The following is a 26,332-nucleotide window of genomic DNA, read 5'->3' as shown; positions in this document are numbered from 1 at the left end:
CTCACCTGCCAGGGCAGGGTTGTGCTGGAAAAAGTCGGTAACATCTACTCATGTTACAGATGGGCCAACCTACCAGTAAAAAGAAAAGAAAGGAAGACCCTCAGAGAGAGCAAATAAGCCCTCAACGAATCTGCATGTTCAGCCTGGGCTCCGTAGACCCTACACCCCACCTCGGAGGCACGGGCTTAGTGTGGATGGGGGTTTGGAGACTCAGATATCACCCGTGTTCCCGGTGGTGGGTTGGCGACCTCGGGGCAGGCAAAGGATCGCCGCATCTATGGCTACTTTTGTGTCTCGGACAATACAGCCCCCAATACAGACAATACGGACAATACAGTTACTGGAAACCGCCCACACCTGCCCAAGCAGAAGTCACCCAACAGTTGCTACGAGATTTTCCCTTCACTCTTCAGCCCGACTCCCGGGCTCTCCGGGCGGATAGAGGGTGGGGTGGGGGTGGGGTGAGAGTTGGCGATTAGTCACGAACTGCAGTCTTCACCCTCTTGTAATTGTTTTCTTGCCTTTAACTCTCTCACATCCAGAAAGTACCAGTACATCACCCTGCACCCGTGCCCCAAACTCGGCTTGCAAACGCTCAAGTGGGAACGGGAGAGAGGCGGATGAGGAGACAACAGGGGGCCCCTAAGTGGAGTCTGCGGGGGGCGGGGAAGCGGGCGTCGGGGGAGCAGGGGACTCGCCTCCGCCAAGCGGCTCGGTGATGGAGGGCACAGTGCGCCTGCGCAACGCCCGCGGCTCCAGGCGTCCCCCGCCGAGGCTCCGCCCACAGCCCGGAGTCCCCTCCTCAGGAGAGGGCGGTGGGGCGCAGGGAGCATGCGCGTGGCCCGGCCGGGCGCTGGCGGAGAGGAGAAGGAGGGGTGCGCACAGCGGCCAGCCCGCAGAAGCCGAGAGCCGCGCAGGAGGACGGAGCGTCCCCCGCGAACCCGTCGGAACCGGTACGCCGCTCTCGGGCCCGGGCGGGGGGCGGACGGGAGGGACTTGGCGCCGAAGCGGCTCTGGGACGTTGGCTGGATCGGGTGGCCAGGGTCCCGGGTCCCCCGCGACCCTCGTCTCTGGAAACTTTGTGCTGGCGCCCCCACCTGCTCCCAGTGGCTCTCGCATCCTCTGGGCGGCGGGAGAGGAGAGGCCCCGCGCCCTCCGCGGCGCCCCCTCCTCAGCACGCGGCCCCCGCCTCCCTGGTTCTCTGTGCGCCGCCCCGGCCGCTCCCCTTCTCGGCGGACACCCTGGCCCAGGATACTGACCCTCGGGCCCCTTCGCTAGCATCCTCGTCCGCTCCCCTCCCGACCCCTCTGCTCAGCGGCCTCGCCACCCCTCACCCCGCGGTCGGCGTGCGCCCGCTCCGAGCCGCGGGAGCCGACGGCGGCGTTTTGCAGCTGCCGAAGGTTTCTGGTGCACGGGTAGGAGCAGCTGGACTTTGAGCAATGCCAAGTATTCAACTTGAGCGTTTTTCTTCGCGGTGGTAAATTGGTGTGCGCGGTGCTAGCGTGTTTTATTTCTTCTAAGTGTCCTTGCTCCAGAGCGAAGTTGAGTTGTTTGTGTGTGAGGGCAGTTGCACGTCTTAAGTGGATTGTATGACTATATTTTATTTAGGTGGATGTTGCCAATGGTACGAGCCAGTGTTATGGTAACAGGGTATCCGAGAGGCAAGGGAAGTGACTTACAAATGCAGTTCTGCTGTGTAGGGATTTAGTTCACACACACACACACACACACACACACACACACACACATAAAACCTCCTTGTACTTTTTATCCTGCAGGACCTCAGGGCATTTAGCATGTATTAACTAGCAGCTGTTCATGGTAATTTTATAAGCGGGCAGGTAGAGAGCATGAGCATCCCGTTTTACAGAGGTAAAAACGGAGGAAAAGAACCAAGTCCCTATTCTTTACGAACCTTAAAGGAATATGGGCCAAGAGATTTAACTCAGAGTTTCCTGGAATCCCTAGTCTATAAGGCCACTCAGAACATCGTCCCTGAGATTGGACAGTTCAATTAAAAATCAGAGAGGCGGGGGCCAGCCTTCAGCAACTCCATGCTCTAGGGACTCAGCTGTCACCAAGTGAAGTGATACAGGACAAGACAAAGCTGCTCTGCGTGTTTCCTGCTCCTTAAAATGAGGGGAACAAAGGTGCTGTATCCTTTGCAAAGTTGTGTGTGTCTGCAGGCTCCACCGACAAGCTGCATTTGGTGACTGTTACTTGTTGTGGGCTCATAAAGGCTCCCATTCTTGAGTTCCCTTTAGAAACGCAGGGAATGAGGCACCCACCAGCATGAATAACCGCCTGTCTTCCGGGACACCTGAGAACTCACCGCGGGGACAGCCTGGGGCAGGGACCCCAGCCTGGGAGAGGGAGAGGGTTGCCGGGTGGAGGTAGGAATGAACCCTGCAGCTGGCGGCTTGACACATGGGCGCTATTCCTGCCTCCAGCTCTGACTCATCTTCTGACGCTTGGGGGAGGAGAGGTAGTTGCTTGATATTTTTGGCTTTCCCCCATAAAAGGGGAGAGTTTCCTTCATCCCAAGTCTTTTGAACGTCAGTGTTGAATTTGTTCATGCCGCGTTCTCATCTGAAATCTCTTATATTGGCTGAATGCAAGTATGACTTATATAGCATCTTTTAATGGACTAGCATAAATGTGTATATTTATTTATATCATAAAAACTGGCCAGGTGTATAGCTCCAGGAAATCCTTTAAAACTTTAGCATAAAAACTAGCATTTTTAAATGGTGGTCTTTAGGAAGGTGTCTGTGTTTGGTGGATTCTTCTGTAATTGGGATTTTCTTTCAAGGCAAAGTGGATTAACACTTTTTCTAAATACAAGAAATACATTAATCGTTCTTTTTTTTAATTTTTTAACTTTTGTTTTTATTTTAAAATATATTTTTATTGATTTCAGAGAGGAAGGGAGAGGGAGAGAGAAACCCCAATGATGAGAATCATTTATCAGCTGTCTCCTGCATGCCCCCTACTGGGCATGGAGCCCACAACCCAGGCATGTGCCCTTAACCAGAATCAAACCCGGGACCCTTCTGTCCTCAGGCTGTCACTCTATCCACTGAGCCAAACTGGGCAGGGCTTAATCATCCTTTATGTAAAAAAATTAAAACTGTACAGATAAGGTTAAAAGTTTCTTTTGAGCATCTTGTCCAAAAACAGCTGCTGACTGTTTATCGGTTTATATCCTTTTAGACTTTTCTAATAAGCATTTTCATGAATGTCTTTGCACAATGTGATTTTTTAATTGAAATGAATTATTATAAAATTAACTGGTCCTGTTCATAGAGATTTGAGTTCTGTCTAGAACAGGTAGCATGTATATTAATTACAGCTGGCTGTAAAGTTTTATTAACTTGATAGAATGGCAGTATTTCTTTGGACAACTGGCAAATGACCCTCTTTTAACCAACTTCAAAGCAAGTAAATCATTAAGATCCTAGGTGTTACTCTCAATTGCAGATGAAACTTTCCCTTCAGGAAAAAGTAAGTCTAGGACTACTAGTGTATTCATCTTTTCTTTGCTTCTGAGGAGGCATAAAAGGGAGTGGAAAGCAGAGAGAGTTGCTAAAGCAACAGCACCTGGGTATAAACTTACAGAGCAAACAACACTTAAGGTGGTAGCTTTAGTTATTTATGAAAGCTTCACTGGGGTGAAGACAAAAAAAGGGAAGTGTTAATGAAGGCACAGTTTAAATCCATAATTTCAGGAGATGAGAGAGTTAAAACAAAATTCCCATAAAGAGTTTATGGGTTTTAAATGTTAGTATTTATTGAGGACATTTGCCATGCTAAAAGGTATTGTGCTGGCAGGCTGATAGTAACATTCAAAGAGGAAGTGTTCTTTCCCCAGATTAGCCAGAATTGTAATGGTTCTGAATTCCTGGAAATGAACATTATAGTTATTTAACCGTTTATAAAACTGAATTGTAACACACAGCAGAGGCTATTAAACATAAATGTATAACTTAATTATTTTAAAGGAAACACAATAGTAACCATCTTGCAGGTCAAGAAGTACCCTCAATCCCAGTCTTTCCTCATGACTCCCTCACCCCAGAGGTAATAAGCCAGTAACTACTCTCAATTGTGTGAAAAATCACTTCCTTTCTCTTCTATAGTGTTATCCCCTAAATATAAATCTCTAAACAGCAGTTTCATTTTGCCTGTTTTTTTTTTAAATCTTGTGCAAATGGGCTCAAAGTAGGAATTCTTTTAAATTCTTTTATCAATATTGTGTGTGTGTGTGTATATCTACACACAGACACATTTTTTTTTGTTTAAATTCTTGTAGTATTATATATTTTTAAAATTCATCCATGTTAATACCTATGATTGTAATTATTTAATGTATATATATATGTATATATATATACACATATATAGGGTGTCCCTCCAAAAAATATATATATACACTTTGAATAATTATAAAGGTAGTGTTTATTAAAATACATTTCATTTTCACAATTGACCTATCAGCTGTTAAAATATGTATACATTTTTTTGGACACCCTGTACATATACATATACACATATACACATAATTTTGTTTAAGTTTTTGCAGTACTATATATTTTTCAGGCTCATCCATGTTGTTATATGTGCCTATATTCACTTTTGTCTGAACATACTGCAGGTTAGTTATCCATCATCCACTGCTGATGGACATCTGAATGGTTTCTGGTCTGGGGCAGTTATGAACAGTGCTGGTCATAGGTGTGTGTATCTCCAGCTTTACTAGCTGATGCCTATTTTCCAAAGTAGTTGTACCAATTTACATTCCTCCAGTGGTGTCAGCCTTTAATTTATAATCCACTGTATTTGTTCTTTAACCACAATATGTTTGGGTATTTCTCAAATGAATACATGTCACCTATGTGGACTGATCCCTGGCCCTTCATGTACCATTTTATTTACATATACTTATGTTTATTGTATGGATTGGACTAACATACCACCCAAAGGTCAGAGATGGTTTTTCCACTCTTATTTGACAAATACCCAATAGAACCCTTCTTTTGATCTTAAAAACAACAACAACATATATAGTTATAGGGATATTTAAATATGCCACATGAAGAAGTAAAAATAAAAGTGGCTAGTATCTAAAAGTCTTTTATAGATTTTTGGTCAATCCTACCTCTTGGGCTACCAGATGGCTTGACTTGCGCTGTTGAATGCTTGCCTGTGTCCAGTCCTGAATGTGCAAGCCAGCATTGCTGGCTTTAGTGTGACGTGTGTAGGAACTCAGGCCAGTGCTGTTAAAGTACCCCTGGAGGACAGGTATTCACATGCTTGTGTACATGTGCACATCCCCCAAGAAGCACCAAGCACAGACCATGGTTTGTCCTTTCTTGGCATTTCCAAAGGAACCATGACTTCTTTGCCACTGGAATAAATGACTCTTTTACAATCTTTAAAAGTGTACTTTTCTCCATATCTTCCTTTGTATGCGACGGAAGAGGCAGTTTAGAACTACCTCTTTTGATATAGAAAATTCCTACTTTTTGACTAGACAGTTGCCAGGTTAACTTTGATTGGCTGTGTTTGGTGATGCTAGCTAGATTTAAAGATGGTGTGTCTGAGGGGTGGGGGACGAGTGAGAGAGAGGATAGGGAGATGTGGGAGGTTATGTTAGGATTGTTATTAAATTATTAAATTCAGGTATTTGTTGAGTATCTACTGTGCCTAGTATCTGCTAACAGTCTACAGCAGAATGTTCCACAATTCTATAGGTTTAGAAAATACCCTCAGGGAGATCCTTCTTCTTAGCTGGAGGGGTGATGGAAGAACAGTAGCCCAAAGAATGTAAGATTTTAAAATTTCTCTTTATTTCATTTCCTCTGTAAGGCATCTTGGAAAATGGCTAAATTGTTTTATTTTCAGTCCTTACATAGATCATTTCTTTAAAAACACATATTAAAGATCTTTTCCAGATTCTTTAAAATCATTATACTTAAAACAGACAAAAAAACAACTACTTACGTATAAGTTTAAGAAAAAACACCCTAGGGGAGGATAAAAAGTGTTAGAACCTCTTAATCTGAGCAATGCGGAGAGAAATCCTGTTTGTATTCTTTGATGTGAATCTGTTAGTCTTTTTGATTTCTTTGCTCTTTAAGTTTGTAGATACACACAAAAAGACTCTTAAGCAAGAGCATGTGGCTCTGTTGACTAGTAAATATTTATGTGGCATAGAGACCTCATACTTACTCTATGATGGTGGCCCCATGAGTTTCCTATCCCCTAGTGACACCATAGCCATCCTAATGTGTTGATAGTGATGCTGGTGTAAACAAAACTGTGCTGCCAGTCACATAAAAGTACTAGAGGCCCTGTGCACCAAAATGTGTGCACTCAGGGGAGTCCCTCAGCCCGGCCTGTGCCCTCTCACAGTCCGGGACCGCTTGGGGGATGTCCAACTGATGGCTTAGTCCTGCTCCCCGGGGGGATCGGACCTAAGCTGGCAGTCAGACATCCCTCAGGAGTCCCAGGAGCCCTTAAGGCAGCAGTTCTCAACCTGTGGGTCGCAACCCCTTTGGGGGTCAAATGACCCTTTCACAGGGGTCGCCTAAGACCATCAGAAAACACATATATAAATGCATATTGTTTTTGTGATTAATCACTATGCTTTAATTATGTTCAATTTGTAACAATGAAATTGGGGGTCACTAGAACATGAAGAACTGTATTAAAGGGTCGCGGCATTAAGAAGGTTGAGAACCACTGCCTTAAGGGATGTCTGACTAATGGAGGGAGCAGGCCCAAGCTGTTAGTCGGACATCCTTAGTGCTGCTGTGGAGGCGGGAGAGGCTCCCGCCACCACCACTGCGCTAGCCAGCCATGAGCCAGCTTCTGGCTGTGCAGAGCTCCCCCTGTGGGAGTGCACTGACCACCAGGGGGCAGCTCCTGCATTGAACGTCTGCCCCCTGGTGATCAGTGCGCATCATAGTGACCGGTTGTTCTTAGGGCCAATTTGCATATTACCCTTTTATTATATAGGACTATATAGGATAGCACCCAGCTCAGAGGTTGAGCATCAACCCAGGAACCAAGAGGGCCCCAGTCCCTCGTGGAGGGGTGTGCAGGAGGCAGCTAATCAATGATCTTCCTCCCTCATTGATTTTTCTATCTATTCCTCTCTCTGAAATCAATAGAAATATATATATTTAAAAATGTTTGCTAGGGGCAGGTACAGGGTGGAGGGGGTCAGTGGGGGAAAAATGGGACATTTTATTACTTTCAACAATAAAGCTAAATTTTAAAAAGTTTGCTATACAAGTGTGTCCTGTTATGCTGGGAATAGCCTCATACATTTCATGTTTATCATGCCCTTAATTGCATTATTTTCTCTTGTGCTTGATTTAATTTCATGTTGTTTTGTTCATCATGGTCCCTAATCTCATGTTGTTTTGTTCATCATTAGCAAAAGCCACTGCTAATGTTGCCAGTACGAGGTCATATCAAGTGATTAATCTGGAAACAAAATTAAAAGTGATTAAGAACTACAAAGGTGGAAAATCAGTGATGGTTATACTCACAGTCAGGCATGTCCCATTCCACTATACATACTACCATCTTAAAGAAAATGATGGAAGCTGTTAAAGGATCTGCTTCATTGAAGGTAACGAGACTAACCAGTATCCCAACAAGAGCCCCTATCAGACATAGAGAAACGTCTAATGACCTGGACTGAAGATCAGACACAGAAGCACATCTCTTTCAGCACCATTATGATCAGGGCCAAAACAAAGATTTTTTTTTCTTCAATACTGAAAGAAAAAGCTGGTCTCAACTACAATGTTGAATTTACTGCTAGCTCTGGGTGGCTTAAACAATTCAAGAATCATTTTTCATTACATAATATTAAAGTGAATGGTGAAGTCTATGCGTGCTGATATGAAGGCAGCTTTAGAATTTGTGAAAACTAGATAAGCTGATTGTGGAAGAAAATTAATCGCCATAGCAAATATTCAACATGGATGAAACCTCCTTATTCTGGAAACTGATACTTGAAAGACTTTCATCCATAAGATGGTCAGGCTTCAAGGCTTTTAAGTACAAGGTAACAGTCCTGCCTTGGGGACTGTTTTAGGCTACAGATTGAAATGCTTTGTGATCTAGCACAGTGAGAACCTCAGGGCCTTCAAGCGTGTCAATAAGCAGACACTGTCAGTTTACAGACAGGAGCAATAAGAAGTCTGGCGTGACTCAGCTCCTCTTCCAAGATGCTCTCCTGAATTGCTATGCCAGTGAAATGGCGAGGTACTCTTTGAGAATAACAATACCTTTTAAGATTTTGCTAACTGTTCATAATGTTCTCTCATTGTTGACATCCTCTTATTGGTGGTTTTTATCCCAATACCAAAGTGGTGTTTCAGCCAATGGAACAAAGAGTTATAGGAGCTTTTAAGGCCTATGTGAGGAAGACCAGGCTATGGCTGCAACTGAGGAGAAACTCATGCAATTCTGGAAGGATTACAGTATCTATGACTGCATCAAGAACCTTGCTTGGGCCTTTGCTGGGTTGCTCAGTTGGTTAGGACCACCGGTTGACAATTGCTGGGTTAGAGAGTTGCCCTGATATGCCAAGGTTGTGGGTTTGCTCCCCGGTCAGAGCACATACAAGAATCAACCAGTGAATGCATAAATCAGTGAGACAACAAATTGATGTTTCTTTCTCTCTCTAAATCAATCAATTAAAAATTAAAAAAGAACCTTGCTTGGGCTTGGGTGATGTCACCAAAGGAGTATATGAATGGCACCTGAAAGAAGACACTCAAGAGGTTTGTTCGTCCATAACTTCAGAGGATTTGCCAATGATGTGGAGGTTGTAAAAATCAACAAGGTTGTGGTTGAAATGACAGACAATTTTAACGTGGGTGTGGATGAGGATCCTAGAGGTGATTCCTGAGAATTGACTAATGAGGTGTTGTTGGAACTGAAACAGGAACACATAGCTGAAGAAAACCTCAGCAGGAGAAAAGGAAGAACCCCCAAGAAAATTCACAGTGAAGGGTTTAACCAAAGCTTTTTCAGACTTTAATAAGCTCCTTAAAGTTTGAAAACATGGACTCCCAGCACCAAAAGGTTTTCATTAATAGAGAGGAATGTTCATGACATTATTTACTCACCAGCAAATATATGATCAAACCACCATGGACATATTACTGAAAAGAGTGACACCTCCTCAGGAAGAGCCTAAAGTCCTTTAGGACAGCAGTTGCCAACCAGTGGTCCGTGAGGCCCGAAAGGTTGGCGACCACTCCTTTAGTAGGTATTCCAGAAGAAGAAGGCATTGTTATCATAGGACAGGGGTCCTCAAACTTTTTAAACAGGGGGCCAGTTCACTGTCCCTCAGACCGTTGGAGGGCCGGACTATAGTTTAAAAAAAAAACAAAACTATGAACAAATTCCTATGCACACTGCCCATACCTTATTTTGAAGTAAAAAAACAACGGGAACAAATACAATATTTGTATTTGCATGTGGCCCGCAGGCCGTATTTTGAGGACCCCTGTCAATGGAGATGACAGCTCCATTTGTGTCATTGTTCCTGAAAACTTTCTAGTGGAACGAGATGTGGAAATAAGTGGAAGATGGTGACATTGATGATCCTGACCCTGTGTGGGCTAATGTGTATGTTTGTGTGTTAGTTTTTAACTAAGAAGTTTAAAAATAAAATAAAATTTAAAATAGCAAAAAGCTTATACAATAAGGATATGAAGAATATTTTTAGCCCTAACGGTTTGGCTCAGTGGATAGAGCATTGGCCTGCAGATGGAAGGGTCCCAAGTTCGATTCCAGTCAAAGGGCATGTACCTTGGTTGTGGGCACATCCCCAGTAGGGGGTGTGCAGGAGGCAGCTGATTGATATTTCTCTCTTACCAGTGTTTCTAACTCTCTATTCCTCTCCCTTCCTTTCTGTAAAAAAAATCAATAAAATATATTTTAAAAATATTTTGATGTAGCTGTACAGTGTGTTTGTGTTTTAAGCTAAGTGTCACAAAATAATTTTATAAAGTAAAAAAATTATAGTAAGCTAAAAATTTCTTATTGAAGAAAAATATTTTTAAGTTTGGTGTAGCCTAAGTGTGCAGTGTTTATAAAGTCTGTGGTAGTGAAGACTTTCATGGTAAGTGCCCTATACAAGTGCACCATTTTATCCTTTATACTATATTTTAACTGTACTTGTTCTATGTTAGGTACGTTTAGTTGTATTATAATTGCCTACAGCAGCGGTCGCCAACCTTTTGGACCACCGGTTGGCGACCACTGGCCTACAGTATTCAGTACAGTAACACGCTGTACAGGTTTGTAACCTAGGAACAGTAGGCTACACCATCTAGGTTTGTGTAAATGCACTCTGATGTTTGCAAAATGATGAAATCACATAATGATACATTTCTCAGAATGTATCCCAATGTATCCGTTAAATGACTCATGATTGTTATGTTTATTTTAAATTAGCCAGTGTGTTTTTTTAAATATTTTTATTGATTTTAGAGAAGGGAGAGGGATAGATAGAAACATCAATGATGAGAGAGAATCATTGATTGGCTGCCCCCTGCACGCTCCCCACTGGGGACTGAACCCACAACCCAGGCATGTGCCCTTGGCCAGAATCGAACCCGGGACCCCCCAGTCTGCAGGCCGACGCTCCATCCACTGAGCCAAACCGACCAGGGCAGCGAGTGTATTTTTGACAAATGTAAAAAGGACATAGAAATCTCTAATAGCCTTTAATTTGCACTGTCACACATGTTCTGTGTTTGGGGAACAGAGAACCCTTTCAGGGTTAAAGTTTGTATATAACTTCACATGATGTTTTTTTGTTAAAAATTGGAGAAGTATTCAAAGTTTTATAGAACTTCAGTTACTTGGTATAAATTTGCATCTCAAGATGTTCCAAAATGTAAATGAAATAGAACTTGTTTCATACTGGATTATATCTTAAACCTAAGTAACTAATGTATTATTTGAAAATAATTTTGAAAAATAAATCTACATTTATGGATTTTTCTCATTCCATTTATCCTTCTAGAAATTACAATAGGTAATATTTTATCTTTTCCACAATAGCTTAATCTTTTTAAAAAATTATTTTACAGAGGTACTTGCTAGAAATATAAATTCCCAGGCCTTTAACCCTCCCCAAACCCCACCCCTACCCCCAAATTCTGATTAATTAGGTCTGGGGCAGAGCCTAGGAGTCTGCATTCTAACCAGCAGCTCAAGTGATTCTCATGCAAGGGTTCTTAGGACTGCACTTTGAAAAATATTTATTTGCAATACTATGATGGCTTTATATCATAATTTCAACCAGGGATTGGGAAACTTTTTCTGTAAAGGGCCAGGTAGTAACTATTTTAGGCTTGTGGGCCATAAAATTTCTGTTGCAATTACTTAATTCAGCTTTGTATCATGAAAACAGCCATAATTAATACATAAGAAGTGTGGCTGTGTTCCAATAAAACTTCATTCCTGAACTTACAATTTGAATTTTATACAATTTTTATGTGCCATGAAATACAGTTTATACATGGATTTTCAACTGCATAGGAGGTTGGCACACCAACCCTTGTGTTATTCAAGGGCCGACTGTTCTGTTCTTCCTTTTATTTTTTAACCATTTAAAAATGTATAAACTATTTACTTAGCTCATGGACTATACAAAAAACAGATGATGAGCTAGACATGGCCCACCAGCTATTTGCAGAGTGTTTCAGAGGCTACTGCATTCTCTTAGAGCAGTGGTTCTCAACCTTCTGGCCCTTTAAATACAGTTCCTCATGTTGTGACCCAACCATAAAATTATTTTTGTTGCTACTTCATAACTGTAATGTTGCTATTGTTATTAATCGTAATGTAAATATCTGATATGCAGGATGGTCTTAGGTGACCCCTGTGAAAGGATCTTTCGACCGCCAAAGGGGTTGCGACCCACAAGTTGAGAACTGCTGTCTTAGAGTATATAAATAATAATCTCTATATATAAAAGCCTAAGCGACCTTTATGATGGAATGATTGGTCGCTATGATGTGCACTGACCACCAGGGGGCAGATGCTGAAAGCAGGAGCTGCCCCCAGCCCGTAGTCCCTGATTGCCTGATCGGGCTGAGCCCCCCAGGCTGGGATGGGAAACGGGGGGTGGGTGGCAGTAGATGCGGCCCCTTTCCCCGGGGGGCCGAGGGCCGGCTCCCTCCTCAGAGCGGTGGCCAACCTCCCCGGTCCCTCCCCCTGTCCCTACCTGGACAGGCAGGCCCCAATCGCCCGGGTTGGGATGGGGAACTGGGGATGGGTGGCAGCAGACACGGGCAGTGAGGGAAGGAGGAGAGGGGGAGGCAAGGAACCACGTGGTGGCAGTGTACAGGCAGCAAGGGAAGGGGTGAGGCGGGGAGGCAGGGTACCTCATCGGCCCTGACCTCCGGTCAGTCCTAGGGACCCCACCCATCCACAAATTTTGTGTACCAGGCCTCTAGTTGGTAGTATAATCTAAAAAGAACCATATATATTTTCTTATTTAAATTTTTTTTTCATTTATTGATTTTAGAGGGAGGAAGGGAGAGACAGAGAAAGAGAAACATCAATTTGTTCCACTTTTCTATGCATTCATTGGTTGATTCCTATATGTGCCCTGACCAGGGATCGGACCTGTAACCTTGGTGTATGGGACAACGCTCTAACCAACTGAGCTACCCAGCCAGGATTGTGTATTATCTTATTGCATAAGATAGTTGTTTCAAGAGATAATTAAAGCCAAGGGAATAACTTTGGAACCCTCTGTGTTTTGACTCTTACTTAGTTAAAAACTTGATTCTTCCTTTTGCTGTAGTGGGGCTCAGACATACCCAGTTGCCCTCAAAATGCGATAGGTCTGCTGTTCCTCAGCATGGAAAGGGTATGTAGCTTCATCAGGTTCCTTCCATCCAGCTAATGCAAGAGATCTGGTTATCTTATTCTGCTCAGGAACTCTGGTGGACAATTATAGATGCCTTTGACTAATAAAGAAAAATGAGAAAATAGTGATGCTTTAAAAATGAAGCTAATTTGGTATAAAGTGGTCAAAAAGTTAAATTGGTTTCGAGGTATGATAAAGAAGTTCTTGTAAGGAGAAAGTTGAGACTCACTGCTTGAGTTTTAAGGATTTTGATTAATACAGTGAGGCATTAAAGCATAAGATGATCAAATGGGGTCAACGTTTCCCTATTGAACTTTTTGTTCTTATGAACTTTATTTTAATTTATAAATTCTTTTTTGCCTTACTTACAGTAATGAGCTTTGAAGGACAGAGATCTTATGAAAAGATCTGCATTTTCTGAGATTTCATGGTCCTGCTTCTCAGAGGGCAGTAGTGACTTCAGCAATTTTGAGGCACACTTAAATCTACTTGGGTATAACTGCTGACTTTTTTTTTTAAAGTACTCTGTGTCTAGATGTTCTGACCTATATAGATGAAAGTTCACTTAACCAAGAACCTATGATTCTATTGAATTTTTACCACTTGCTCCTTGACGATTTTAAAGTATCATTTATATAGGCTGTGGCACAAACTGGTTTCTAGTAATCACTAAACAAGTTTAAATGTGATTGTAGAATTAATGTTCAGATTTTAGATGAAGCACAGCTAGACTGACCTTATGTTCCTTAAATTCTTTCTCTTTGCAGATTTTATTTCCTTCCCCAGTGAAATCTACATTTTGGTAGAATTAGGTCACTTGATCTGTTATGGTCAGACTATATGATTAATCAACAGACAACTCATGGAAAGGGGTTCTGGTCCCAGTGGGGTTACTCATTTTCTATGTAGAGTCTGGGAAAGCCTGTTATCCTCCATTTACCTCCGATTCCTCATTTGGGAACCACGACAGCAGAATGATACTGATTCGTGAGAGTTTGAGCACACTCATGTGTTTTAAACAAATAGGTACTCGAGTTTGCTTCAGCAATTTCACAGGTCTGAGATGGGGCCTGAGAGTCTGCATTTCTACCAACCTTCAGGTTGACGCTGCTGGGTATTGGATCACACTTTCTAGTAGTAAGAGTAGTAGAAGAGGGCTTGTGTTCTCCATCTGGAATCTAAAAATAAGGAGGCTCTTGAAAGACAAGAATGGCAGCATGTTTTAAATGGATTGGTGAAAAAATATGATAACATAATTATAATCTTACTAGAAGCCTGGCGCATGAAATTTGTGTGCGGGTATGGCCTGGCCTGCAATCAGGGCCATCTTCCTCAGCTGCCCGCAGCTGGTCCCGCCCCCCGCAGCCACCCACCCCCAATTTCCTGTTCGCTATTGGGTATTTGGTCAGCTGTTCCTGCCTGCTCACTGGCCTCGCCCCCGCCACAGGTGGCCATCAGGTGATCGGAGCCTGCCGGCCAGGGAAAGGGACCAAGAGATGGTCAGTGTGCCTCATAGTGACTGGTCCAGTAGTTGTTCTGGTCATTCTGCCATTAGGGTCAATTTGCATATTACCCTTTTATTATATAGGCTAGGTTACATCCCCAAGACAGTCTATTCAATAAATGGTGTTGGGAAAATTGGACAGATGCTGTGCAAAAAAATGAAACTTGACCATCTTACACCATACACAAGAATAAACTAAAAGTGGATTAAAGACTTAAATATAAGACTTGAAACCATAAAAATCTTAGAAGAAAACATGGGCAGTAAAATCTCGGACATTTCTCGTAGCAGTTTTTTTTCTGATCTCCACAGGCAAGGCAAACAAAGGATAAAGTAAATAAATGGGACTACTAAAAAGTTTGCACAGCAAAGGAAACATTAAAAAAAATGAAGAGACAGCCACTGAATGGGAGAATATATTTACCAATATATCTGATAAGGCATTAATGTCCAAAATTTATGAACTTATACAATTCAACACCAAATAAACAGTCCAATTAAAAAAATGGGCAAAGCACCTGAATAGATACTTCTCCAAAGAGGACACACAGATGGCCAATAAACATATGAAAAGATACTCAATGTCACTAATAATTAGAAAATGCAAATTAAAACCACAGTGAGATATCACCTCACACTTGTCAAGGCTATCATCAATAAATCAACAAACAATAAGTGTTGGTGAGGGTGTGGAGAAAAGGGAACCCTTTTGTACTGTTGATGGGAATGTAGATTGGTGCAGCCAAAGTGTAAAACAGTATGGAGTTTCCTCAGGAAATTAATGAAACTGCCTAATGACCCAGTGATTCTACTCTGGGGATATATCTGAAGATACTCGAAATAATTCAAAAGAATATATGCATTCCTATGTTCACTGCAGCATTATTTACAATAGCCAAGATTTGGAAGCAGCCCAAGTGCCCATCAGTAGATGAGTGGATAAAAAAGCTGTGGTACATGTACACAATGGATTACTTCTCGTCTGTATAAAAGAAAGAAATCTTACTTTTGCGACAGCATGGATGGACCGGGAGAGTATTATGCTAAGTGAAATAAGTCAGAGAAAACAGATACCATATAATTTCACTCATATGTGGAATCTAATGAACAAAATAAAGTAGAAACAGACTCATAGATACAGAAAACAGACTGACAGCCACCCACCCCTGATTTCCTGTTCGCTATTGGGTATTTGGTGCCTGTGGCCGGGAGTCCTCCCGTGGTCCCTCAGCTGGCCAACCTCCTGTGTCCCTTTTGGCCCTGGTGGGGTCCCTTGGTCTGGCCTGCACTCTCTTACAATCCGGGACCCCTCAGGGGATGTCAGAGAGCTGGTTTTGGCCTGATCCCACAGGCCAGGTCGAGGGACCCCACTGGTGCACGAATTTGTGCACCAGGCCTCTAGAGTGTGTGTGCGCGCGCATATATATATATATATGTGCAGTCGCTATGATGTGCACTGACCACCAGGGGGCAGATGCTCAACACAGGAGCTGCTGAGTGACAGCAACTTTGCAGAGTGCCTTCTTGCACTCTGGGACCCCTTGGGGGATGTCAGACTGCTGGTTTCAGCCCAATCCCTTCAGGCCAGGCCGAGGGACCCCCCCACCAATGCACAAATCCGTGCACAGGGCCTCTAGTACAAGAATAAACTGTGTTTCATGTACTCACACTTGTAAACCTATTTTTGTCACACCCTATATTTAATAGTTGATCCTGGCTATCTGTTGGGATCTCAGCTGGGCTCTTAGCTAGAATACCCACATATGACCTATCCATGTGGTAACTTTATTGAGCTTCTTTGGGCTTCCTTATAATACGGCAGCTTAGTTTCAAGAGCAAGTCCCAGGAGAACAGGTAGAATAGTCTTCGTAGTGACATTTCTATTGTAGTTTTTTGGTTGAGTTGGTCAAATTGTAAGAGTGTCATGTGGGATGGGAGATACCTGGTGGTCTTTAGCAAATACATTCTTCCACAGTCCCCAACAACACTTAAAACAGTGTTGAACACACGTCATGAACTCAGTAAATATGATTGTGAATGAGTGACAATTTAAATACCCAGGTGGATGAGGATGAAATTTAAAAAATTCGATTCCAGATGTGAACAGATTGCCCCATTACACCCAAACAAATATATACCTTCGCCTTTTATAGTTTCTTCTCTTTCAGCATGGGAATCTGTGAATTTATCATGTGGAACTGAACTTGTTAAGGTCTTTGCATCTATGTTGCTCTTAGCAGAGGTGGGGAATGTCTGGCCCTGCCAAGGCATTAGGGGAGTTAAATGTTTGACCAAATACTGGTATAGCGGGCTGATGTTTACGTTGATAATTTTGTATGGCCTGCAAATGATGTTATAAATACCCAAATGTCCCTTGGCAGAAAAAGGTTCCCCACCCCTGCTCTATTGGCAGCCCTAGAACTGAGCAACACTTCTTGTGCCTACCTGGGACTTCTTGCTGAGGTCCCTCTGCTATCAGGAGGGCTTTGTGTCCTGAATGGTGTACCAGTTTGTGGCAATATTTTTCTATTATGGGCAATAAGAAAATGGAACACCTCAGCTGATCTAGGCTGTCTTTTCTTTTTTTAAAATATATTTTTATTGATTTTTTTACAGAGAGGAAGGGAGAGGGATAGAGAGTTAGAAACATCGATGAGAGAGAGACATCGATCAGCTGACTCCTGCACACCTCCTACTGGGGATGTGCCCACAACCAAGATACATGCCCTTGACCGGAATCAAACCTGGGACCTTTCAATCTGCAGGCCAGCATTCTATCCACTGAGCCAAACCGGTTAGGGCTAGGCTGTCTTTTCTGTAAGTAGCATTTAAATATGTTCTTTGTAGGCAGATCCAAGACCTCTTTCATGCTTTGAAGGCACTGATTGGTAATGTCAGAGTGCTGTAAGGCAGGTGATGAGAATGTAACCCCCCTCCCCTCGGTCACACAGAGAAGCAGTGTGTGTAGGATTGAGCTAGGAGCCTGGACACCTTGGATCTCTTCCTGGTTCAGTCACTTATGTGCCCCAAATTGAAACCATCTCATCCTTTCTGAACCTTGTTATTTTCTGATCTGTAAAAGGGGTCAGGAGTGTTTGTTAGAGGAGGAACTGTGGTGTCTGTGCCCTCTGGCAGACGTCGTTTTTCAGAACCTTGGACCCAGCTTTGGCATTTTAAGCAGATTTGTTGGCATGAGACTGACTAGCAGCAGCAGGGAGAGAGGATCATGTCTGTCTCACTTGGCTTCTTCCCTGAGGACTCGCAATCTGTTTTCTTTCCCCTGTAGCACCCAGTACCCTACCACTGCCCAACCAACGAGGGTTAACAGAATACTAGGCTTCTGACCCACCCATTACTTACCCTTGGCCCCTGATGAAGACTTTTCTGCTGAAAAGGCCAGGGAGCCCGGGACCCCTGCCTCAGGGAGGCAAGTGGCCTCACAAACAGAATGATTATTTGGGAGACTGAGTCCCTCTTAGACAGTCACTACATAACCTGGTTGGAAATTTGATTAGCATCTTCCAGATTTTACACATTGAGCAGGGAGTTATCACCAGCATGAGAGCCTGATTTTGTGTTTATTATACAGTGACTTTGCTTTTTTAAACTATCAGGATTCTGCCAGGGAAAGACTTGGAAGTGGCAAGACACTGTGCTCTGCTCCAGGACAGGATGTTCCAATAATGTAAAAGTTCCGCACATTTCCCTCTAACACCCACACCCGAGAATCTTATGTGACTACTTCCTTGTTCTCCCTCATAATACAATTGCACCTATCTCCATGTACCCCTGTATCAGATGTGGGCCCCCAAAGAGGGGTGTAACCTGGGGTGAGGTAGCTCCCTTCTTCAGTCAAGGGCAGTTTCTGCGGAGGGACTTGTGATCTCTCAGCATCAGCACTCTGAGTGCCTCAGTCCTGAAGGGGCAATCTGGGTGGCACACCACAGCACCCACCTCCACAGTGAACCTAAACCGGCTGCAGCAGCATCACCTGGGAAATGTATCCGCTTTAATGGCCTAAAATCAACTCAGTTTCCTTCAGTAGGTGAACAAACCATGGTATATCTACCTATACCAAGGAAAGGACTGTTGATATATCCAACAACATGGGCAGTGTGGCTTAGATGGTTGGAGCGTTGTCCCGTATAGTGAAAAGGTCCTGGGTTCGATTCCCTGTCAGGGCTTGTGCAGGAGGCAGCCAATCAGTGTTACTCTCTCTAAAATCAATGAAAGCCTGTCCTCGGTGAGGATTTAAAAAAAAAAAGTACACTTAGTGAAAATCAGAATTCCCCTCATTCCCCCAAGAACACTACCCTATGTTCTATGATTTCATTGTATAAAAATGTAGAAAATGCAAATTGTAGTGACAGAAAAGATCAGTGGTTGCTAGGGAATGGGCTAGAAGATGAGGAAGGGATGTATTATAAAGGAGCATGAGGAAATTTTGGGGGGTGATGGCTATATTTCCAGGTCATGTTGTCTCGAGTGTATGCATATGTTAAAGCTCACCAAATTGTACACTTACTGATCAAGTAGTACACCAGTTATGACTCAAGAGCTGTAAAAATTTAAGTGTGATCATTATTTGGGGAAAGGCAGAGGGACAGGTACTCATAGTCACATAAATGAATACATAAGAAGGGCCAACATGGAATTCCAGGGGGAATTCTTTTTTTTAAAAAAAATATTTATTTTTTTACAGAGAGGAAGGGAGAGGGATAGAGAGTTAGAAACATCGATCAGCTGCCTCCTGCACACTCCCTACTGGGGATATGCCTGCAACCAAGGTACATGTCCTTGACTGGAATCGAACCCGGGACCCTTCAGTCCGAAGGCCGACGCTCTATCCACTGAGCCAAACCGGCCAGGGCTAGGGGGAATTCTTTTAAACTTTCTGATTGGCCACATGCTTGCCTCCTTGTGTTTCTGCAGATCTAATTTATATCCACTGTGATCAGCTCTCATAACTTGCCAGATCCAGACCCAGGATTCCGAGTAACCAGACCCCTCCCAAGTGAGTAGCCCAGCACTACCTCTGTCTGTAGAACGAGGGATCTTCTTGTTCAACTGAAATAACTTCAGGCATTTCTACAATACCCTGGGGGGAGGTCAGCACCCTTCCCAGTGGACACAGACTGTAAAGCAGGGGTCCTCAAACTTTTAAACGGGGCCAATTCACTGTCCCTCAGACCGTTGGAGGGCCGGACTATAGTTTAAAAAATAAACTATGAACAAATTCCTATGCACACAGCGGTGGCAAAAACACCCAGCGGGCCGTAGTTTGAGGACCCCTGCTAAAGCAACGTGCATTTGAAATGAGAGGAATGAAATGAGAGGAACTGATGTCTAAAATCCCAGGAAACCAAGAGTGTCGTTTTCTGTTGTTACTAATATATAGAACTTATGTAATATTGAATGTCTTAGAGTAAGTAAACACTGTGCTAATGAGTGTATATATATACATACATCTTTAAATACTAAATTCATTTTAATCCAACACATCTGAAGCCAGTGAGATTCACCTTTTAGCTTAGACTTGGCTGAGGAAGGTGAAGCTATTTAACCAAACCCAGGGGCTCAGGTCAGCTAAAATGCTTATTAGCTTAGACAAATGATTTTTTAGACCATGGGTTTCAAATTACTTGGGATTATTTCCATAGAAATACCATAGCACAAATTGCAAAGTATTCATATGTCATAAATATGAAAGGAAGAACTGTTTTTAAATAGTAAAGGGCTAAAGTGACCATATGTCTTGGATTTTCTATAACTGATCCAATTCAGTATCTTTTTAGTCCACAAAGGCAGTTCACTGAATATATTACCTAATGTGGTATCATAAGATCTCTATGTCTAGAATTAGACATGAAGATAGGCAACAGTATCTGAAAGAACATGGCTATAGGAGGGGTCAGAATTTCTGATTTCTTCCTAATTACTAAGAAACTCTCTTCAATAAAAGCAAGACCCTGCAAGATTACTGGTTCAGGAATCAGCTGAGCATGTTTCTGTCTTTCAGTTTCCTAAAATAGGATATTTCCATTTAATGCCCTTTTTAAAAAACAATCGCCAGAGTGCTGAGTTTTACATAAATTTTACATATTGGTATCTTAGGCTACTTTTTCTAACTGATAATCCATAGATGATTTGCGTCCTCGAAAGAACATACTCTATTGGAGAAAATAACCATTTCTAATCCTTTTACCTTCTCATTCCACAAGTATGCAGAAGGCTGTGATGAATCAATAGCATATAAAATACTGACAAGTACCTGTATTTTGCAGGAAGGAGACTATAATTTCGGATTCCCTGGTGGAGGAAAACAAAACGCTCTGGTCTTGCTTCCAATGATGCAAGTGTGATTGTCAGTGTCTTCATGAGCTCCAGAGGTCACAGCACACTACCACGGACTCTCATGGCCCCTCGGATGATTGCTGAGGGGGACATAGGAGGCATCGCTCAAATCACCTCCTCTCTCTTCCTGGGCAGAGGCAGTGTGGCCTCCAACCGGCATCTCCTCCAGGCTCGTGGCATCACCTGCATTGTTAATGCTACGATTGAGATACCCAATTTCAACTGGCCCCAATTTGAATATGTTAAAGTGCCTCTGGCTGACATGCCTCATGCCCCCATTGGACTATACTTTGACACCGTGGCTGACAAGATCCATAGTGTGAGCAGGAAGCATGGGGCCACTTTGGTGCACTGTGCAGCAGGGGTGAGCCGCTCAGCCACTCTCTGCATTGCTTACCTGATGAAATTCCACAGTGTGTGCCTGCTGGAGGCATACAACTGGGTGAAAGCCCGGAGGCCTGTGATCAGGCCCAATGTAGGCTTCTGGAGGCAGCTGATAGACTACGAGCGCCAGCTTTTTGGGAAGTCGACAGTTAAAATGGTACAGACACCTTATGGCATAGTTCCAGACGTTTATGAGAAAGAGTCCCGACACCTGATGCCTTACTGGGGGATTTAATGCCACCAAAGCCTGCATCAGCAGCCCCTCAAGCAGTACCAGCATCTGCTACACAGTGTCTACTCCCTTCTTCACCTTTCTTTTCAAATGGTTGATTTTTTGGTTCTCCCTGAAGTGTTCAAGTTTATTTTAAGAGGTAGGGAGGAGGGGAGGAACATAAGGGGAATGCATACATTGCTAATAACATTTTTAAAACTAACATTTTGGAATAGTGTTTATGAAAATCTTTAACTAGCTTTTGATCATTTTTAATAGTTTGAACAGTTTAATAAACTGGTTCTGCTCTATCTTGAATCCCATGCCTTTTGGCATCATGACAGATGCAAGAGAAGCTCAGTGCAAAAATCACTTCAAGTCCTGTTTAGCTAATCCTGTAGAGACAAGCTTTGCCTAAGGCTACTGACCACACAAGTGTTTAGGGAAGATTGATACCGGCTTCAGTCTCTACTGGATTAGCCCTCCTCTTTCCTTCCCTCTTTATTATTTAGTAACTTTGTAAGGTAAAAAGAAAACACCTTTATTATTTAGCTGTTAAGTAATTATAACAAACTCTGCAAACACCCTCTTGGAATCAATGTGTCCCAGACTATATTATTTTTAATAAACCTGTCTGCTTAACATATTAGAATATTTACCAAGAACAATTTTAGGGTGTGTGTGTGTTGAATAGAAGAAAGATGCTCTCCAATAATTGTTATCATATGGTTTCTGTGACAATATGAACATTACTGAAAATAGACATCCAGCTGAATCATGTCAACATTTCACATCCTGGCAGATATCATTTACAGTGCTGGAACTAAAATAGAGCATAGCTAAGTGTACACTCTGACAAAAGGCAATTTTTAGTTGTCTCTTGGTAACTTTAAGTGCACCAAAGCAGTGAATTCTCCATCAAATAATTTGTTTTTTCACAAAAGGTGTGCCTTTGCTTGACTATTAACAAATGCCCTAAACCAAAACTTAATACAAGTGTTAAGCAAATAACAACAGCTTCCTCAACTGGCCCTAATAAATCTGACAACTCATCAGAGAGTTGTAGGTTAAGTAGTAATTATTCCATGTTCCTGGGAAGCCACTGGGCATTACCAGGTTGTCTTATTTTTAGATAGGGGAGCCACTTGTCACTGCTCTTTTTTACTCATTTGCTAGATAGGCTGTAGCTAGCTTATCTGTGGAATAATTTCCTAGAGTTTTGGTCTATTTTGGTAAGAAGCCATGAATATAATGCCAGTGGCTGCATATTTATATAAATGGTTATCTTCCAAATTTTACCTGTTCTGGGGTTTCCATTTAAATTCTACCTTTTCTTGTTTCATATCACTTGCCCACTCTAACAACCACATACATCATTATTGTCTAAATAAATAGAAATATTCAAAAAAAGCTAATAGTTTCTCTATGGGAAATCAGAGGAACCATAAATGCTACATCAGCACATAATCAAAATCAATCAAAAGAACAACAAAACAATACTATGGCTATAGAGGCCATGGCTGCTTTAGTATGAAGGCAAACTAACCCCAGTAGTCTCTAGATAAAGGTCCAAAATAATCATACTATAGTAAGAAAATATTTAGTGATGTGTTCTTGGTAACTAAGGAAAATTTCCTGCAGAAATCCTGGCAAACACCACCACTGTGATAACTAAGAGCATTCTTAGCCCTAGGCAAGTTTAACACCTTTCTAATCTAAATGTCAGAGTTTATTAGGACCAGCTAATAAAGTGTGTAACCTACAAGATGTTAGGGGAATTTTTGTAGTGATCCCCAGTGCAGGGCAAGCAATTCAAATGTCTAACCATCAAGACCCTATAATTTTCAAAGCTTAAGAACATGAGTCATTAAAAGGCAAGTAGAAGGTATTTTTAAACAACAAAAAGTACGTATATGTACACAAAGTACTCAATTTAAAATACTCAACCTATGTAGAGTGCCATGGGAAAAATAAAGAATGGATAATATCCTAATATACCCACTTCTACCTTAAGCATATCGAGACAAAAGTTACACTTTGCCATAAAATTTTTAAAGGCAAAATACAATAAAAAAGCTTATTTCACCTCTCAAGCAGTGGGGTGAAGCTGTTGGCACAATACACAGTATGGAAATAAGTAACCTTGGTTACTGTTTCCAGGGACACTGGGCTCTTGGCTAACAAGCTGAGGTGAAGCTGACTGCAATGTTGAGTCATTTCAATAAATGCATAAATCAACACAACGGTATTCCACACTCCCCAAATCCTTGGTGGTATCTAATAAAACATTTCTACTATTAAACAGATATGAAAGTAATGAATACTTTTCATAGCAAAGGTTTTTTGTTGGTGTTTTGCTGTATTTTCCTCCAGCATTTCCCATGGAATGACTAAACCTACCATACTTAGTAAAGTCAGTAGTAATACATAGAATTTTATCTGAGGCATTCTGGAATATATCTGGGAATGGGAACTAATCTAGTTAGCATACTTTAAAACATGTTACTGATATAGGCCACTGTGAAAATAACCCATATAGCATTTTCAAAAAAAAGTCTCAGCAATGTAAATTCTGTCAAACTGGGTGATATTCTTATAGCAAAGGTAGATTTTGTTATGGAATGTACAAAACCAATCAGAAGCCTGCTTGAATTTGGGTGCTATCTGAAACCGTAGGGGCTGCTTAGGCTGAATTGGAGCACAGAAGCCTCAGGAAAAGCCTGCTACAAACCGGTCTGCGTGTGTCGTTACTGGCACTCCACTAGCCCCGTGGAGGGCAAAGACTCCGGAGGTAGTAACAATTCACAGACAGCTGTCTCAGTCCTTAGCTGGAGATGGCATCAACTTCAGCAAATGAGAAAAACAGACTTACCTCATCAACACTTCTCTGCATTCTGGTGCACAGCAAGGTAAAAGCAGAAGCCTCCTCGACTGCTGTTCATGGAAATGTTCTGTACCTTTTCTGGAGAGGATGGAGGTAAAGATGTAAGATGAAACAAAACAATTCCTCAAGTTCTGCCCTGAGAAGGGAAAGTAATCTAGTTAATTATGTAAAGCAGCAATTGGCAAAACCGAATTTTTCAGTTACAAATAAAAACTTAAGTCTAGGTCAGACAGCATAAGTAAGACAAAGTGAAACAAAAGTTTCAAAATCTCTTCATAAAGCACATAATTAACACCTCAGAAAGGTGTCCTAGATTGACATGTTCTTTCTAGGAATGAAGAACCTAATCACTTGGCTTTCCCCCGACCTGATGCATTAATTTCAGTGGCAAAGGCAATCCCTACAATAACGTGAGCTTTTTCCTTCTAAAATTCAGTGCTGTTTGTGAATAACTTTCTCCCACTACTACTACGTTCCGTTACCTTTACCATAAATGCGTATCACATTTGCCTCTCAAGGCCAGGAATTCCACCTTCTGACCCTGAATTTGCAGGTCTCACATAGATCCTGCGAAGTCAGGCAGTACTGGTACACAGGCAGTCATTTTTTGAAATCTGGACAGACCACTGCAAAAAGATTTCATTCAGCTGCCTTTCCAAATCTTGTCCGAAAAAAATACCACGTTCACAGTCATGAGGTAAAACAGGTTTTCAGCGAAGGCCCCTAACAGGAAGGATATTCTGATACTCAAGGTTTTGGGCCTCTGTCAAAATTAACATTCTCCACTGCAGAGTACCCAGGCATGTTTGAGAAAAAGTCTTCTTGAAAGTTAATAGTTTTAGAAATGAATGCAAGAAGAGAATTGGTTAACTGGTTCAGTTGCATCAGCAGAGTTGGTAAATCTGCCCTTACCTACCTGCCCTTGTTCAATGGAGACAGAATTTTTTCTAGAAAAAGAACATCAGTTTAATCACAATTTCCCCTCTTTATTCATTTCAAATAACACACTAAATGCAGATAAATGCACTCCACAGGACAATAAGTGTTCTAGATATAAATAAGCTCTGGCTCAACACATTCTTGCCAATTCCAGTCCTACAACAATTTATTTTTCTTCAAGTGACAATTCTTCACAGTTTCAATACTGCAGCAGCAAATTACTGTGGTCCATATTTGAAAACATCTTAAAAGAACTAGTGATGAGTTAGCAACTTCTGGTGCCACATGCAGTTTGGGTAGGGCAATTTCACCACAAATCCCAAAGACGCAGTGGGAACCAGGGGACAGAGGTCCTCTGTGGGAATGAGTAGGAGCTTCCGAAGCTTTTCCCCGCCCACCTCTTGGGGAATTCTTCATATAAATTCATAGAGGTGAACTTTGCAGTACTTGCATTCTGTCCATTGGTCCCTGTCACCCATGAGTGTGATGAAAAACAACCCAGTTGGTACTTAATAGAGGAGCTTTTCAGAGCAAATCAGGCAGGATGAGGCCAGGAGGTTTTGGTTCAACACAATTGATCCAGAAGTTGGCACAGCTGGCATGATACTGGTGTCCACCATATGCCAGCTTGAAATTATCTGTGTCTGAGTTGAATGCCTGCCGGAAATAAACAGACATGTGGATTAAGTCAGGCTTCTTCTGCTCCTAAGAGCTGAGCAGCAACCAGCATGCACACTTCAAGTCACAGAGGCCAAGGCCAAGCTGAGCAGGTAGCTACAGAAATTCAGGTGAGAAAGTTTTTGCCGCTAATTAAAGGTATAAAAGTATCTTTACCATTAAGCCCAGTTTCAGCAAAAGAAGACCAAATCTGTCATAGAAAGGCAGAGTCTAGGGGATTGGGAGGAGGGTGTCATGATATGGGGAACTAACATAGCCAAGGGCTGTGGCTAATTTTTATCCCTCATTGTGCTGAAGGAATAAAGGCTGGCATCTAATCCCTTAACTTTCTGTGGCTAATTACCATCCTATCATGAAAGAAAACAAAAGATTATAAACTCTTAGGGTCTAATGCCATTGGAAGCTGGTAACGGAACCAACATAATTAAAAAGTCCAAATTGGGACTGGGTTCATAAAAA

General features: G+C 42.2%; 2 protein-coding genes across 6 annotated transcripts in view; one reads left to right on the top strand and one right to left on the bottom strand.

Annotated features, from left to right (window-relative positions):
- Positions 1 to 839: 839 nt before the first annotated feature.
- DUSP14 (dual specificity phosphatase 14) lies at positions 840 to 22,018 on the top strand. 2 transcript variants are annotated; one of them, XM_081108765.1, is made up of 3 exons: positions 871 to 953; positions 19,356 to 19,437; positions 20,708 to 22,018. In XM_081108765.1, the coding sequence occupies exon 3, from the start codon at positions 20,800 to 20,802 to the stop codon at positions 21,394 to 21,396; it is 597 nt and encodes a 198-aa protein (XP_080964891.1). In that variant the 5' UTR covers positions 871 to 953; positions 19,356 to 19,437; positions 20,708 to 20,799; the 3' UTR covers positions 21,397 to 22,018. The 2 variants fall into 2 exon arrangements, 1 of the variants encoding a protein (XP_080964891.1); XR_013996937.1 differs by lacking the exon at positions 19,356 to 19,437 and having other exon boundaries at positions 840 to 953.
- Positions 22,019 to 23,412: 1,394 nt separating this feature from the next.
- Positions 23,413 to 26,332, bottom strand: part of SYNRG (synergin gamma) — a 62,643-nt gene continuing 59,723 nt past the window's right edge. For all 4 annotated transcript variants that reach the window (XM_081108763.1, XM_081108761.1, XM_081108762.1 and 1 more), the window contains one exon: positions 23,413 to 25,852. In XM_081108763.1, coding sequence (XP_080964889.1) covers positions 25,721 to 25,852 — 132 coding nt within the window. In that variant the 3' untranslated portion in view covers positions 23,413 to 25,720. The remainder of the gene's footprint in view (positions 25,853 to 26,332) is intronic.

The sequence above is a fragment of the Myotis nattereri genome, assembly GCF_964212035.1.
Source record: "Myotis nattereri genome assembly, chromosome: 16".
Classification (NCBI taxonomy): domain Eukaryota; kingdom Metazoa; phylum Chordata; class Mammalia; order Chiroptera; family Vespertilionidae; genus Myotis; species Myotis nattereri.
The sequence above is the reverse complement of the archived record's forward strand: the minus strand, read 5'-3'. Positions and strand labels throughout refer to the sequence as shown.

What these genes read in the sequence shown, in the direction of transcription:
- DUSP14 (XM_081108765.1), top strand. Translation starts at nt 20,800, where the DNA reads ATGAGCTCCAGAGGTCACAGCACACTACCACGGACTCTCATGGCCCCT.